This window comes from Felis catus, chromosome D4 (assembly GCF_018350175.1).
Source record: "Felis catus isolate Fca126 chromosome D4, F.catus_Fca126_mat1.0, whole genome shotgun sequence".
Classification (NCBI taxonomy): Eukaryota; Metazoa; Chordata; class Mammalia; order Carnivora; family Felidae; genus Felis; species Felis catus.
In genome coordinates, this window is record NC_058380.1 from 82,735,036 (window position 1) to 82,751,908 (window position 16,873).

General features: G+C 38.8%; 1 protein-coding gene across 12 annotated transcripts in view; it reads right to left on the reverse strand.

Annotated features, from left to right (window-relative positions):
- Positions 1-16,873, reverse strand: part of DENND1A (DENN domain containing 1A) — a 510,341-nt gene that overhangs the window by 277,424 nt on the left and 216,044 nt on the right. The window contains exon 1 of one of the 12 annotated variants that reach the window (XM_045043646.1): positions 9,016-9,065. The exons of the other annotated variants lie outside the window; for them this stretch is intronic. Coding sequence (XP_044899581.1) covers positions 9,016-9,050 — 35 coding nt within the window. The 5' untranslated portion in view covers positions 9,051-9,065. Of the gene's footprint in view, positions 1-9,015; positions 9,066-16,873 lie in introns of those variants that run through there. 12 annotated transcript variants of the gene reach the window in all.

The window sequence follows — 16,873 nt, forward strand, 5'->3', positions numbered from 1 at the left end:
TTATCTAGACAAATCATGGCCCGGGTCACAGATTCTTAAACAGGCTGTGTTGCCTTTTTAAATTTAGAGTATAAAGCTTTAAATGTATGCTTCTGGTGACAATTAAGGAAATGCTGGATTAGACAGGGCATCAGTTTTCCACGAGTAGCACTCATTTGAGCTCAGGTCCGCCCCTGATCTCTGCTCGAATGCTGTATCATTCCATCGCAAATCTCTCTATAAAAGTGTCTGGCTGTCTCTTAAACCCATTTACGCTCTATGCTTCAATGCCTTTCCTTGGCAACTTTTTCCATATGCTTCACTTCTTTCAGGGCAGTTCTGTCTCAATTCACAGAACAGCACACCAATCACGACAAGCAGGCAGGCAGGTAAAGAAAGGAAGAAGGACAGACAGGCACACGGAGAGAAAGTAGGATGTGAAGGTAGCCGGTCCAATAAAAGTAATGTTTTAAAAGGCAAAGAGATTTTAGGCCCAAAGAAAACCAACCGGGCATCTAACCTCAAGCAATCAGAGAGCCCTGAACTTGAATTTATAACCCAAACACCCTGTACCATATGCAACTTGAGACACACAACTGGTAGCGCTACTGGGGATTTATGACTTATGACTTGTTCATATTTAATTTGTAACCAAACACTTCCCCTTCCTCTTAGCTACCTTAGAACTCTTGATTAACTCTTGTTTTCACAGGTCAGAGGTTAAATAAAGGAAGGGAAGCATTCTGGGGTGAGATTGCCCAGAGCACCACATCCAAGAGTGACCTGTGCAAGGAACATTAAAATAAGTGATAAGACTAGGGATTGTTCGAGACAACTGATGTTCAAAGCCTCCTCTGGGTACAAAGCAGGACCTTACTAAGAGCTAGCAACAAGGACAGACAGGAAACGGCTCTCAAGTTACCTTTTGTGACAGAGCAACTCTCTCACCAAGAGGTCTCTCCCAAGATGTTCTTGGAAATGAGGCTAAAGGTTTTGAGGGAAGGAAAAAGGAATTTGTGCAAGCCCGGCAGCCCTTCCCCTGTTTCATTCTGCCACAGGCCTCTGTCTTGCTCATGGGATTCTCTTACCCTGGAGAAAACCTCTACCGCGATCTCATTTAGCGCACATGGGCCAGGCTGAGGGAAGCAGATTTCTTTATACAAAATTAATCACACAGAGACACAGCCACCCCGAACAGGGTAGCATCATCTATCCAACTGCAAGACCCATCTAGATCCAAGAACCTTTACTGCTGTGCTCCTTATCGTGCACCAAACATAAAAGTAATAATGGTAGAGACCACCAATATTCCGAAATCGCCATGTGTCAGGAGCTTTAGATGCATTTGCCTATTTATTCCTCATAGTAATTCTATTAAACAGGTACCATTAAATCTCCCCAGTAACAGATAAGAAAACTGAAGCACAGACACGGTAAGTAACCGGCTCAGAGTCCCGCAGCCACAAAGCAGATCAGGGTTAAATTCAGGTAGGTGTGTGTGCTTTACTACACCAGCAGGTTCTTTACTGAAAAAAAATCTCTCAGGGAATGGTATCAATGAAATGGCATCAGTGAAATGCCATAGATGACACGTGCACTTGACATTTGATTACGTGTTTTCAAATTGTCGCAACAGAACAACCATTAAACTCATCTGCTCTGTAGCTAGCTCTCATTCATCCAGTCACTGCCTAATATAAGCCAAGCACTGGGTAGAGGCGAATAAAGGGTAGCCTCCACGCATGCAGGTCCCTGGTTTAGATTTGTATGTGAAACCACTATGGCGTTAGGAATGATCTGACAGAGGCAATAAAAACACAACTTGAAAATTATGAGTAGCGGTTGGGCCCCCCCTGAGAAGAGGTGAGGTGTGCATTTCCTCATAACACATAACACAGCCATAGCACGAACCAGTTTCCTCAGGTGAGCCCTTCAACAGGCTGGGCAGACCCCATCCTGAGCCGAGGAGGAGCTGAGGATCCACTAACAGGGAGACTGAGTTGAAACAACATGCCATCAATCACTCTCTGTTTTGTTGCCCTGGTTTAAAAACAATAATAAATACAAAAACAACCCTACACCTCCCAGCCACTCCTTATTTTTTAAATAATATTGGTGCCTATGACTGACTGATTTATTATAAACCTAGAAGAGCAGTCGGCAATGTTACAAAAGCCTAAAACTGGTGGTGTTAAACTCACTCAAAACATGGTAGCTTAGAGGGAGGTGAAGTGTTTGGTTAAAAAAGGCGTAAGTCTTAAATCCCCAGTGACAGTACCAGTTGTGAGTCTTCCTCAAAAGAGTCCCTAAAAAACTAATCTTTAGAGAAAGGAGGCTCAAACAGCAAACCTGGCAGAAACAGGTTTCTTGGATATAAATTCTTAAACTCACATAGTTTGAAAGAGAGCAGTAAAGTTGTCCTTCAATGAGTAACTACTAAAAGCAGAACAAAAAATGTACACATGAATTATCTTTACTGTATTTTCACCAGCATTAAATGTTGTGGCTTAATTTTGGGGGGAATATATTTTAAACGGTAGTTCTTTATTATGTATAATAGCAATACATTCATACACACACATAAACATGTGCTAAGAGAATGGTTAAGTTAGGTTAAATCCAAGAAACAGAAAATGAGGTTTTAAAATGTCCTTAATGAAAAGAGCCTAAATGTCCATCAACTGATGAATGGATAAAGAAGTTGTGGTTTATATATATAATGGAATACTACTTGGCAATGAGAAAGAACGAAATATGGCCTTTTGTAGCAACATGGATGGAACTGGAGAATGTTATGCTAAGTGCAATAAGTCAGTCAGAGAAAGACAGATACCATATGTTTTCACTCTTATGTGGATCCTGAGAAACTTAACAGAAGACCATGGGGGTGGGGAAGGAGAAAAAAAAAAGTTACAGAGAGGGAAGGAGGCAAATCGTAAGAGAATCTTAAAAACTGAGAATAAACTGAGGGTTGATGGGGGTGGAAGGGAGGGGAAAGTGGGTGATGGGCATTGAGGAGGGCACCTGTTGCGATGAGCACTGGGTGTTGTATGGCACCCAACTTGACAATAAATTTCATATTAAATAAATAAATAAATAAATAAATAAATAAAATCCTTAATGATACAGGAAGATATCCATGACATAATATAGATTGAAAAGAAGCAATGTCCACAACTATGTTTCATAGGTAATCATATACATTCATAGGAAGACTAGAAGATAAATTAACAGTGGTTATTTCCAGATTATGGAATTTGTAGACAATTTTTGTTTCCTTTTACATTCTTTTCTCCAATTTCTATGGCTTATGTACTAAACATGCAGTGTCTTAAAAATTAGAAAAAAAAAAAAAGTCGGGGCACTTGGATGGCTCAGTCAGTTAAGCCTCCAACTCTTGATTTTGGCTCAGGTCATGATCTCATGGTTCATGAGATCAAGCCCCACGTCAGGCTCTGCGCTGACAGTGTGGAACTTGATTGGGATTCTCTCTCTCTCTCCCTCTCCCTCTGCCCCTTCCTTGCTCTTTCTCTCTCAAAATAAAATAAGTAAACTTAAAAAATCTATTAAAAATTAGGAAAAGGTTGTTTCATCTTTTAGTACTCTGTACTGTTCGTAAGGGCAAGTACTGGAGCCCCTGGGTGGCTCAGTCGGTTAAATATCCGACTTCAGCTCAGGTCATGATCTCACAGTTCATGGGTTCAAGCCCCACGTCGGGGTCTGTACTGACAGCTCAGAGCCTGGATCCTGCTTTGGAGTCTGTGTCTCCCTCTCTCTCTGTCCCTCCCCTGCTCATGCTCGCTCGTTCTCTCTCTCTCTCACTCTCTCAAAAATAAACATTAAAAAAAATTTTAAATAAGTGCAAATACTTGGAAGCAAGCTAAATGTACAGTAGTTCACAATAAATTATGAACTATCCAAATGATGGAGTTATATATTCATTAAAATCAGACTACAGGCAAATATTTTAACAGAAAAATATTTGCAATAGATTTAGATATAAAAGCAGGCTCTGTAATATGTACAAATAATTTTTCATTTTTGTGTTTTCCTATATTCTCCAAACTTTCTACAATCAATACATATTACTTTTATTAACTTTCAGGAGTCAGATGCCCAACCAACTGAGCCACCCAGGCACCCCTACTGTTATTAACTTTTAAATTAAAAAATAGCCACATGTTCAATTCCTCTCTGCCTACCAACTTCCAAGTCATCTTGCTTGGTGGTAGGGAAATGAATTGTTCAGGGAGTGGAATCAAAAGCCTACCTTATTTCCTTAAGCATGCTTAATAACTATGATGACCCAGTTCCCCAACAGGCACTCTGGATGAAATGGAAGTTTGCACTCTTTACTGGTCATGCCAGAGTCTGTGCTCTTTCCACTGCACCATGTTTATCAGAGACCTTGGTTCAAGGGAAGGGCTGGTTGGCTAATAAGGTTTTCAGTGACCTTCCTTCATGTGGGAACAGTTAGTCTCAATAAACTCTAGTGGGCCTCAGAAAGTGAGACCCCCTCACTTATCCAAGGCTACCCTAAGTTGAGAAAGGAAAGAAGATTTAGATCGTGAGGCCAAATCTTTAACACCAGGGCATTTATATGAACATTTAGTAAGCATCAATACATGCCAGCCCTGTGCTCAACAGCCAGGATAAATACATGACACAGTGCTGCCTGTCCCCAAGGGACATAGGTCTCTGAGGAGAAGACAGACATGTAAACAGTTCATCACAATGCGACATGAGGATGCTGTGATACAGGTGGGCACGAAGCATTATGGGAACGTGGAAGGAGAGAGCATCTTGACTAGACCAGGGTGTCAGCCAAACGAGGAAAGCCAAAGGAGCGCTTCCGTCTGAAGGGAACAAAATTTTTCAGAGGCAGAGACAAGGAACCATAAATGACTTGAGGTGGTTGGATCCCACCTACCGGTGGGGCGAGAGGGTTCTCTATGTAATGTTTTGTGAAGTGGGGGAGGGGCAGGGAAATCCTGGCAGCAGATGACCCAGAGAAGTCCAGAGAGACCAGCTTATGAGTTTTATGTGTGAGACTAGGGAGTTTAGTTCTTTTCCTGAAAGCAGAGTTTTAAGCAGAGGAGGAATTTGATCAGATTTATCTTTTTATAGGGTATCACTTTAACAGAGTGGAAGTCTGGAAGCAGATAAACTCAAAGGTCTTAAGACCCATGTAGCTGGCCTAAGTCCTCAAGGAAGAAGGAAGTTTCTGAAAGTAAAGGCTTTTGTCAGCGCCCTTTTAATTACTTACAGAAATTACTAAATGCAATTAAATCCTAGGATTTGGCTCTAGGAGAAGAGCTAAAAAAAATGAGCTCCTTTTAGGCAAAGGATGGCCTAAAGAGGGAGCATTGCTGTGTGACACGGTGGGAGAAGAGGTTGATGTGGACAGCCCAGAGCAACAGGTGTGGTTCCCCCACCTACCAAAGGGCCCCCCGAGTTGTTCTTCACCTCTCCAAGCCCACTTTCTTCTACAAAAGGATGCCACTTCCTATTGACCCAACAAGGCAGAACAAATTAAGCAACTCAATAATAAAGTAACGTAAATAATACTGCCCACTACAGTTCACAGACCATATCAGGTACTCAAAATAGGTAACTCCTGTTACGATTATTGGGTAGAAGAGGTCTACTTGCTCTCTCAGGCCACGGAGTGGTTCTAAGCCATATTCTGGATTATTCTAAATGCCTTTAAAATGCTAAGGTGCCACAGGCCTATGTATATTCTTCACAGTTACTTTTAAGATTGTATTTGTCACAAAAGAATGGGCTAGGTCAATAGGGATTTTATTAATATTTCTCTACTTGATGCAAGATAAAGATTTCATTTCAAAGACAGAATGAAAGCAAAAGAAAAAAAGGTAGGGATCATAACTGTATCACCAGTATTTTTTTTTCAATCATTCTTCAATAAATGACTCTTTTCAAAATAACACTGCAAATAATTCCTTGTGCTTTCCTGACTGAAGGAATACCATATATTGTTCCTAATTAAATAAGACTTAACCCTATAAGATTTAGTATGCTATGGTGATATAAAAGATAGCAACAGTAAAGACTATGAGAGCTATCATTAAACAAACATATGGATGTTAACATTTTTACCTTTCACAAATGTTTGAACTTAACTTTTATGGGTATAAAATAAAGCAGCTTCAGCTAAAGACCAGTTCAGCATACTGAGCCGTTTGTGGGATGGGAGTGAAAATATCTAGTACACCTCAGCTATGTTAGGCATCGGACTACACAGTTTCAAGGCCACTATCTCTCCTCACCTCAGCTACATGACACAGGTATCTTCAGCTGCGACTGACAGATTAAGAAATGGAGGTTCAAGGATGCGTAGCAATCACCAAGGTAGTTAAGTAGCAGTCAGGATTTGAAGTAAGGTCTTCCTGTTCCAGAGCTCATAATCCTCTTTTTTTTTTTTTTATAAATCAACTTTGAATTATGGTTTACATATAATAAAATCCATCCATTCCACGTGTGCACTTAGAGTTTTGATAACTCTGCACACAGCTGTGTGCACCACCACAATCAACACATAGAACATTTCCAGGACCCCAAAATGTTTCCTTTTGCCCCATCTAAGTCAACCCTCCTCACCCCGTATGGGGTGTCCACTAATGTATCCCAGTTCCTACCACACTATATTGAGATCATCTGTTTACCACCTCTTCTGACCACCATCTACCTTTTTAAAGTTCGTATCTTTTATTTATTTATTTATTTATTTTTTCAACGTTTATTTATTTTTGGGACAGAGAGAGACAGAGCATGAACGGGGGAGGGGCAGAGAGAGAGGGAGACACAGAATCGGAAACAGGCTCCAGGTTCCGAGCCATCAGCCCAGAGCCTGACGCGGGGCTCGAACTCACGGACCGTGAGATCGTGACCTGGCTGAAGTCGGACGCTTAACCGACTGCACCACCCAGGCGCCCCAAAGTTCGTATCTTTTAAATATCAATTAAAATTCACTCTTTTGGGTATGCAGTCCTATAATTCTATATATGATCTCTTAAGCCACACCATATACTTTAGCCTTGTCCCCAGTGCTGACCAATGAAGGACACATTTTAATAGTAACATATCCCCGTGGGCATGCCCGTGTATCACAATTTCACGGTGCGAGCTGTCACTCTATCCCAAGTGAGGAGATATTACAGGAATACCTCCAGTCCACCTAACGCACTAAAACAGTGTAACATTCACAAGCTTCATTAGCTATGTAACTTAACATTAACAGATGACTTGAGATGCATCTCACATGTGAATGAAATAAACCAGTCTGTCTACACTGGGGTGGTAATGTATTGTACCTCCGTATTGTATCATGTCTTCTCCTAGTTAAGAAACCATGCCCGGTCCAGAGGTTTAACTATAGTACTATGGGCGGTGGCAAGGGGTTGCTCCATGATCAGAAAAGGCATAACAAAAGTTCTCTGCCACCTGACCCATGCATGTGAGACAAAGGAGGTATAAGAGCAGCCAGCCGTTCTGAACTACTCAACACTCTTATGTTGTAGCAAGAATGGGAGTCAAAACCCAGAGCCACACATTTGCACAGCCAAAAGGACATCCCGACAAACCCAGAAGTAGTTATCTCTGTCCCTAATGCATGGCCCTGCAACCCCCTGGTATTATTCTCTTTTTTCTGCTGTACCTCCTACCAAGAAGAGTGAAAAAACAAAACAAAACAAAACAAAACGGAAAAAAACAAACAAACCATGGATTCTCTTGTCTGAGAGAACGTAGAGCAGCTGTGGTCTTCAATACTTAGAATTGTCCTGAAACATCAAAAATTTAATTGGATTCCACATGGTATTCCCAGAGTCCTTTACTAACCAGGATTTAAAATAATTCCTGTTTAGCTCCAAACATGATGATCTTTCCGTCTACTGTGTATTTTGACATCTACTCTGACCCCCATTTGCCTTTAGTATTCCATGGCTCATTTGGTCATCAAACATTCATTGACTGGGAGGCTCTATGCTGGGTCCTGGGGCTAACAGGTACCACAAACAGTCTCTAATTTTAAGGAGCTCAGTGTCCAGAGGGAGAATCAGATGCATAAATCAACAAGTGTAATTACCAAGATAAGTGCTGTGAGAGAAGTATGCACAGGCACCAATTATCTTTCTCATGAGAGCACACACACACACGTGGCAGATGACCAACTCCATCAGATGTGACAGAATTTCCTTAAGCCCTAGGAGGGGTTGTTAATAATCCTAAAATCAAACAGAAATGGTCACACTAGAGGATTCTTTATTTTATAGAAGGACAGTTGAGTAAAAGCTACTGGCGCACAGAATCCAATAGTGACCCCCAAAAAGAGCTCACCTGATTTTTATGAACAATTTTCTTCTTCCTTTTTCTGTTAATATAAAAAAACTGGCACCTTTGTCTGGGTTGAGAATGTAAAATCAGGAAATAAAATGGCGAGTCTTACAACTGTGAACTTCAATCAGCTCATTACAAACCAAAGAGACATATTTGAATGCATGTTGCTACATTCATTTACCTATTCTGCCAAGCCATTCAATTACACGATTTCAGATTTTGTACGAAAAATACCACCATGTTTCTTTCAAAAGCTGGTATTTGGAGAAAAGTGATTAGAACAGCATGCTATGATACGTTAATACGGTGGTTTCATTTAATGGACAATGGCAGTTTCTCAAATGCTCTCTGTATTTTAAATTATTGCACTTAGAATTCACGACTACAACATGTCTCAACTTTTTTTCTTTCTGCTGCACAGTGCACTCCACTGCCACTGTGAATACAAACAAAACACATTATCAGAAGGGTTTTATTAGCATCTGTAATCTTAGCAAAAGTCATTCTTTAAAGGTGGGGGTTGTTCAAATCGTGCCAACACTGAAAAGGATAAAGCATCCTAATTGAGGAAAGGGTGAGGAAGGGAGAGAAAAAGCTAAAGCAGGAGAAAAGACTTAAACCAAAATTTACCATCCCCTTGGAGAGAGAGGGCGCAGAAGAGATGGAGTTTATTCTAACCAGAAGCAGCTGCTGCTGTTCGAATTAGGAAGCATTCCTAATGAATCAGCAGTTCTTATAATAAATATACTCCCCTTTGAAATGTGAGGATTCTGCTACGAGTCCTTCTTTTGATATATTTTTTACATGAACTCATTAGACGGAGAAAGACAGGGATCGAGCATGTTCCTTTCTAAATTACGATGGCTATTTTATACATATCATGTCCTCTTAAGGTTACTTAAGGCATATGAAAACAAGAAATAAAAACCACAAAGCTCACCAGGACCCTTTGTGGCTCACTCTAAACAAACTTTTTAAGATGCTACCTAACAGTATGCCTTACCAAATACCTGCCACTACACTAATTTAACCAAGCCCATTAAATTTAAAATGGAAATCAGAGCTAAACAGTGAAAGAGGCATGCCTTACGCATTAAGAGGAATCCCCAAATTCCAACAAGGTAAAGATCTGCTTGTAGAAGAAGTACATTCTGTTCCCCAGATATCCTTCTTGCCATTTTAGGAAGAGAAAAGGAAGAAAGCATGCATATTTATAAACATGCACTCATGCATAATTATTTAATCTCCACCTAGGTTCCGCATTCCTCTCTTCTTGCACTTAAAAACAATCATCTTTAACCGAGGCTTCTATAAGCAAAAATCACCACGGCTCTATTAATATAGACAAAATTTAAAAGTGCATGCTCCCATCAGCAGAAGTGAGTACAAGTGGATGGGCATTATTCTACCTACTAGCTAATCTTCTCCAACTTTTAATTTATCAGGCTTTCTCCTCCTCCTCCTCTTCTGTGGTGGGTTTCTGAGATTCTTGGCGCCTTAGTGCAAATCCCGGGAACTGCAGAAGGAGTTATAGACTGACACCAGGTGTAATGGACAGTTACAGTTGTCTTTATCTTTCCTCCCCTAACACCAAGGGTGGGTACTTAAGCCTTAAACTTGGAAATGAAAATGAAAGGATATTCTAAATGTAAACACAATCCTTAGGCTGCTTAAAAACAATCTTTTCCATAAACTTAGACGTGACCTCCTATCTCACTTGGGTCTTATGATCTCAAACAACAGGTTAAGAGAATGCAAAGGATAACAGACCTGCAGATGATAGAAGTCAAGAACCAAGAAGATTTAACTCCACCATTACCATGTCATATGGAAGAGGCTGAACTGAGTAACTCCTCAGAGGAAGAAAGACTGGCATCATATGAAAGCGGGATTACCCTGCTTCTTGTACCCTAATGGGGGGGTAGGACGTGAGGGGGGAGGGCGGCAGTGTGTGCACTGGAGAACAAATCAAGGACTCTTGAGATCCTTTTGTTTAGAAGATCAGCATGTGTTTGTTCTACATTCTGAGATATTAGAAAAGTGGGGCTGAGCCTCAGGAAATGTGTGTGAGATCACTTGATAAATGTTAGGGCTATATTTGAATCCAGCTCTCTTTGGATCCAAAGCCAAAACACCATGTTGCCTCCTTAGTGTCTTCCCAATCAAGAATAGGTAAGGTTTTGCTCACTGGGAAACACTCCCTCCTTAGGACACTTCACTTGGTCACAAAGCTATAAACCTAGTGACCTCCTCACAGACAGAAAACAAGTCAGAGAAGAGTTAAGTGACTTGACCAGCATCATGTAATTCCATTAAAAAATTTTTTTTAATGTTTATTTATTTCGAAGGAGAAAGAGAGCATGAGCAGGGGAGGGGCAGAAAGAGAGGGAGACACAGAATCTGAAGCAGGCTCCAGGCTGTCAGCACAGAGCCGGACACGGGGCTCAAACTCACAAGCTGTGAGATCATGACATGCTCTGAAGTCAGAGGCTTAACCAACTGAGCCAACCGAGCGCCCCTGAAATGTAGACAATGATTTAAACACAAACATACCCAGCTCAGAGCTTCTTATGATGGCAAAAAATTGTAAAGAGAATAAAAATTGGCAGTCTGCTTTTCTCAGGGACTGGAATAAAAGAAATTTGATTATAAATCCAAGCTTCACACATTAGAGACAGGCAAGTTACTTAAACCCTTGGTTTCTTTTTCTTTAGAAATTTTTTTTTAATGTTTATTTATTTTTGACAGAGAGAGAGAGAGAGAGACAGAGCATGAACGGGGGGAGGGGCAGAGAGAGAGGGAGACACAGAATCCGAAGCAGGCTCCAGGCTCTGAGCTGTCAGCACAGAGCCTGACACAGGGCTCGAACTCACAGACTGTGAGATCATGACCTGAGCCAAAGTCAGACGCTCAACTGACTGAGCCACCCAGGTGTCCCTCTTTTTCTTTAAAATGGAGCTAAATATCTTAAAGTTGTCATAAGGATTCAACAGTAACATTCATGTAACATGCTTAACAGTTCCTAGGTAGTGAGTAACCAATAAATAGCAGCTACTATTACTATTATTAATTTCGACAGTGAAGGATCAGTGAGGTATGGAAACACCTTCATGATTTAGCATTATGTGGCCATTAAAATGTCCTTCAGGAAAAAAATGTCCTTCAGAGAGGACACTTTAATATTACAAAAATATGTAAAAAGAGTACGATAAAAAAGGTACATGATCTCAAATATGTAAATTTTCAAATATGTACATGTGTACCATATGTATATTACATGTATCATTAGAAAAGATCGAAAAGGAAATACACAACAATTCCTATTTTAGGATGGTGTTAATTATTTTTTCGTTCTGTACTGAAAAGAAGTATATTCATTCATTCAAAAGTCACTTTCATTTTTCCTCTGTAGATCTCCAATTGTTCCATTGACATTTTTTAAAATGGACTATCCTTTCCCCTCCCCACCCATGAATGACTCTGGCACCTTTGTCAAAAACAAACAAACAAACAAACAAACAAACAAACAAACAGATTCTCTATTCTGTTCTACTGATCTGTATGTCCATCTTTGTGCCAATATCACAATGTCTTCATTACGACAGCTTTACAATAAGACCTAAAATCAGGTAATGTGGTTCTTCCAACTTCATTCTTCCTTTTCAAACTTATTTTAGCTAAATCCTTTGCCATATAAATCTCCATACAAATTTTAGAATCACCTTACTGAATTCTAGAAAAAAAGCCTAGTGGCATTGCACTGCACTCCATAGGTCAACCTGGGAAGAACTGACATCTTTGTAACAGTACTCCAGGGAAAAACCATATCGATAGGGGGTGTGTACACACACACACACACACACACACACACACACACACACACACACACACGGAAAGATTTATTTTAAGGAACTGGTTCAAAATCTCTAGGGCAGGCAGCAGGCTAGAAGCTCAGGTAAGAGGAGATATTGCATTCTTGAGTCCAAAATGTGTAGGGTGGGCCAGCAGGCTGTAAACTCAGACAGGAGTTCTATGTTTTAGTCCTGAGGCAAAAATCCCTTTTTCTCAAGGAAAGCTCAGTTTTTGCTTTTAAGGACTTTAATTGGATGAGGCCCAACCAAGTACTGGAGCATTATCTCCTTTATTTCAAGTCAACAGATTATAAATGTTAATCACAGCACCACCTAGACTAGCGTCTGCCCCAACAACCGGGCACCACAGCATAGCGCAATTGATATGTACAATAAACCATCACAATATCCTGACAACATTGAGTTCTAGAATCCATGAACATGGCTTATCACTTCATTTATGTAGATCTTCTGTGAACATTTCTCAGAAAGGCTTCACACCTTCCGGTGTCCAGGGAATGCAACTATTTTGTTCAATTTACCCCTATTTCATTTTTTTAAAAATTAAGGTTGACACAGAATATATTAAATTTCAGGTGTAAGTATTTTATATTTCAGTGCCACTAGAAAATAGTATGTTATTAATTTCAATTCATAATTTTTAATATCAATTTCCTTACCTCACATCAAATATAAAAGTAATAGAAATAGATCTCTAAATATAAGAGAAAAATCTATGAAACATCTATAATATAGGAGAAAATGTTTGTGTTCTAGGGTCATGCAGAGATTTCATAAAATACACAAAACAAACACGAACCATTAAAGAAACAATTGGGGAAAAACCGGACTCTGAAATTAAGAAAATGTTATGGAAATTTAAGAAAAGCCACAGATTAAGAGAAAATATTTGCAAACCACATATCTAATAAAAGGTTTGTAGCTGAAGTATATAAAGAACCCCTACAACTGAGTAACAGTAAGACAAAGAACCCAACTAATAAATAGTCAATAGATTTGAATAGACATTTCACCAAAGGAAATACATGATATAGTTATCTTCTAGGAAATAAGCACATGAAAAGACTTTCAACATTGTAAGTCATCAAGGAAATGCAAATGAAAACCACAATGAGACACTACCATGATTTTAATAGAATGGCTAAAATGAAAAAGATAATATCAACAGTTGATGAAGTCAAGGAGCAATTGAACGATTATACATTGTTGAAAAATTTGACAGTTTCCTATGAAGTTATTATACCGCAAGACCCAGAAATCATACATTCATACAAAAGCTTAAACATATCACTTTTCTTTAGGGTAACCAAAATCTGGAAACAGCCCAAATGGCCACCAACGAGGGAATAAACGGAGATATATCCATACAATGGAATACCACTCCGCAATAAAAAGGAACAAACTATTCATATACATAACAACATGGATGCATCACAAAAATGTTAAGATGCACAAAAGAAGACGGACATAAAAGAGTACATAATATATGATTCCAGTCACATGAAATCCCAGGACAGACAAAGCTAATCTCTAGTGAAGGAAAACAGGTCTTCAGTTGCCTAGGGCCAAAGTTGGGAGGGGATGACTGAGAAGGGGAACGAGGAACTTTTCAGGGTAACAAATGTTGTGTATCTTGACTATGGTAGTAGTTACACAACTGTATACTTTTGTCAAATTTGCTGAACTGTACACTTAAAATCGGCGAATTTGTGCTTGTGTGTGTTTGCATATTGTCAGGTCTTCCATTTTGGCGTACGGAAGATTAGATATTCGGAAAAACAAATTGCTAATCTGGCAAAAAGCAAATACTCCAGAGAGAAGATGAAATGGAAACAGGAACTCAGGTAAATTAGCAACAAAGCTGGCTTTTACCCTGAAACCCTTTACCAAGCTGTGGGCATTTTGAGTTCCCAAATGATGGAGATACAAGGCAGAAGTGAAAAGAGGTAAAGCCTAGAAACCTCCTAAGTATACTACAGCCTAAATTTAGGTGCTTGAGGGCTACATCTTTAGTGTAAAAATTTTTAAATCTGCATAAATTCTGCCAGCAGAAAATGTTCTATTCTGGATGCTCTTGCAGGGTGGAAACAAACATCTCCACTGAGAATTTCAAACTAAAATATGCTCTCACATGGATTTGTAACCCAAATTCACCTACTATGGTCTCATAAAATGGCAAACAGATAATTTATAGGGCAGCATAATTAATTATCAGTACATCTAGGTGACAGAAGCATAAGTGAAATACAAATCTAGTGTAGAGGGACTCAAAATTTAACCAAGGCCTCAAAAATGTCCTACAAATATCACTTTATAGACAACTAAAATAATCAGAAACAATATTAAAAACTGTTCAATATGTTTACAAAAATAAAAGACTGAAAATGAGTACAAAAGACTATAAATAGCCAAGCAGATCTATAAAAGAATAAAATGGAATTTCACAAATCGAAAAAATTAGACACATGTAAAGGTAAAATTAGTGAACTGAAAAATAAACCCAGATATGTTACCCATAATACGGTCTAAATAGACAAAGAGAAAAAAATTACATGTGAAAAAGAAGATAGTCTATGGCCATACCACCCTGAAAGTCTGCAAAAGATAGGCAACTAAGAAGAGAGAGTGAAAAAGCCTAACTAACACATTCTAATCAGATTTCTAAAAGAATGTAATAAAAAGAATGGAGAAGAGGCAAAAGTCAAAGAAATAATGGCTGATAACATTCCAGAACTTCTGATCCAGATATCCCAAGCAAGATAAATAAATCTATATCAGAGATAAAGCATTGTGAAATTACAGAACTCCAAAGACAAATCAGGAAGATGGAATAAGCAAATTCATTTAAGATCAACAATTAGACACACTAATTTGTGGCAAGTAAATGAAACAAACAAGTAAAAGCAAATCAGAAACACAAAAGAACCTCTTTAACCTAATAAATAACTAATTAAGACCTATCTTACTGGAGGGATATTAAAATACTCTTTAAGATCAGACACAGTAAAAAAAAAAATCCACTATCTTTAATTCTACTCAACACTGTATTAGAGATACTAGACAGCACAACTGGGCAAAAAAAAACCAAAAAAAAACAACAACGAAATAAAGGGTATAAAGAAGAGGAAAGAGGGGCGCCTAGGTGGCTCAGTCGCTTTAGCATCTGACTTTTGATTTCGGCTCAGGTCTTGATCACACAGCTCCTGAGACTGAGCCCCAGGTCAGGCTCTGCAACGACAGCACAGAGCCTGCTTGGGATTCTCGCTCTCCCTCTCTGTCTGCCCTTCCCCAACTCACATGCACTTGGGCACCCACGCGTGCATTCGCTCGCTCTCTCTCAAAATAAATAAACATTTTTAAAAAGGGAAAGAAGACAAAATAGTCATTTATAAATTACATGACTTTCTATCTGAAACCCAAAAGAACATGTAATAAATAACTAGAATTAATTAGGTACATGGGCCAAAGATCAAGATATTAAAAACTGAATTGCTAAACAACAGAAAATTAAAGATACATGCCATTGATAAACTCACACACACAAAAAATAAGTTCTTCAGGAAAAAATGACTCAAAGATATGCAGGACCACTATGGAAGATACGTTTAGATGTTATTAGAAGATATTAAAACGAGACCTAAAAAAACCGACATCACATTCGAAATTGGATAGATTCATTAACATAAAGATGTTAATCCACCACAGACCGATCTACATATTCAATGAAAGTCTAATCAAAATCTCAACATGGCTTCTATGAAACTTAGTAACACAAGTCTAAAATGTATATGGACTAAAAGCAAGACATTTTTGAAGAAAAGAAGGTGAGGAAACTTTATCGACAAATATTAAGACTGCAGTAACCAACACAACAAAATATTAGCATAGGGATAGACAAAGTAGCTAACAGAATGAAAAACCCGAAATAAGACCTGTAGATAAAGGAAAACTTGATATAGATATATGATGAGGTGGACAACGCAAACTCCTAGGGGAAAGAATGGCTATTCAAAGCACATTACAGGGGCAACTAGATTTCCAAATGGAGAAAAAAAAATGAAATTGGAATTCAACTGCACAATACCCATAAAAAGCAATTCCAGGTAGATTAAAAATTTAAATGTGAAAGGCAGAAACTTCAAACATCTAAAAGAAAAATAACCCCAATAATAATACTGAACAAAGATATTTAAAAAATATAACCTAATATCTCTCATGAACAGAGACAAAATTTCTACACCAAATATTCAACAAAGTCCAGTAATATATAAAAAGGATAAAATATTATCAAGTGGTTTAGAACATTTAAAAGCAATTGATTATAATTTACCATTTTATTTTTTTAAGATTACTTTTTTCAATTTTTAAATGTTTTTATTATTTATTTTGAGAGAGAGAAAGAGAGAAAGAGAGAGAGAGAGAGAAAGAGAGAATGAGCAGGGGAGGGGCAGAGAGACAGAGGGAGAGAGAGAATCCCAAGCAGGCTCTGCGCTGTCAGTGCAGAGCCCAATTCAGGGCTCAATCCCACAAACTGTGAGATCATGACCTGAGCCAAAAATCAAGAATCAGATGCTTTACCAACTGAGCCACCTAGGTGCCCCTGTAATTTACCATTTTAAAAGAATATAGGAGAAAGACAGGTGTTCATAGCAATAGATGCAGAA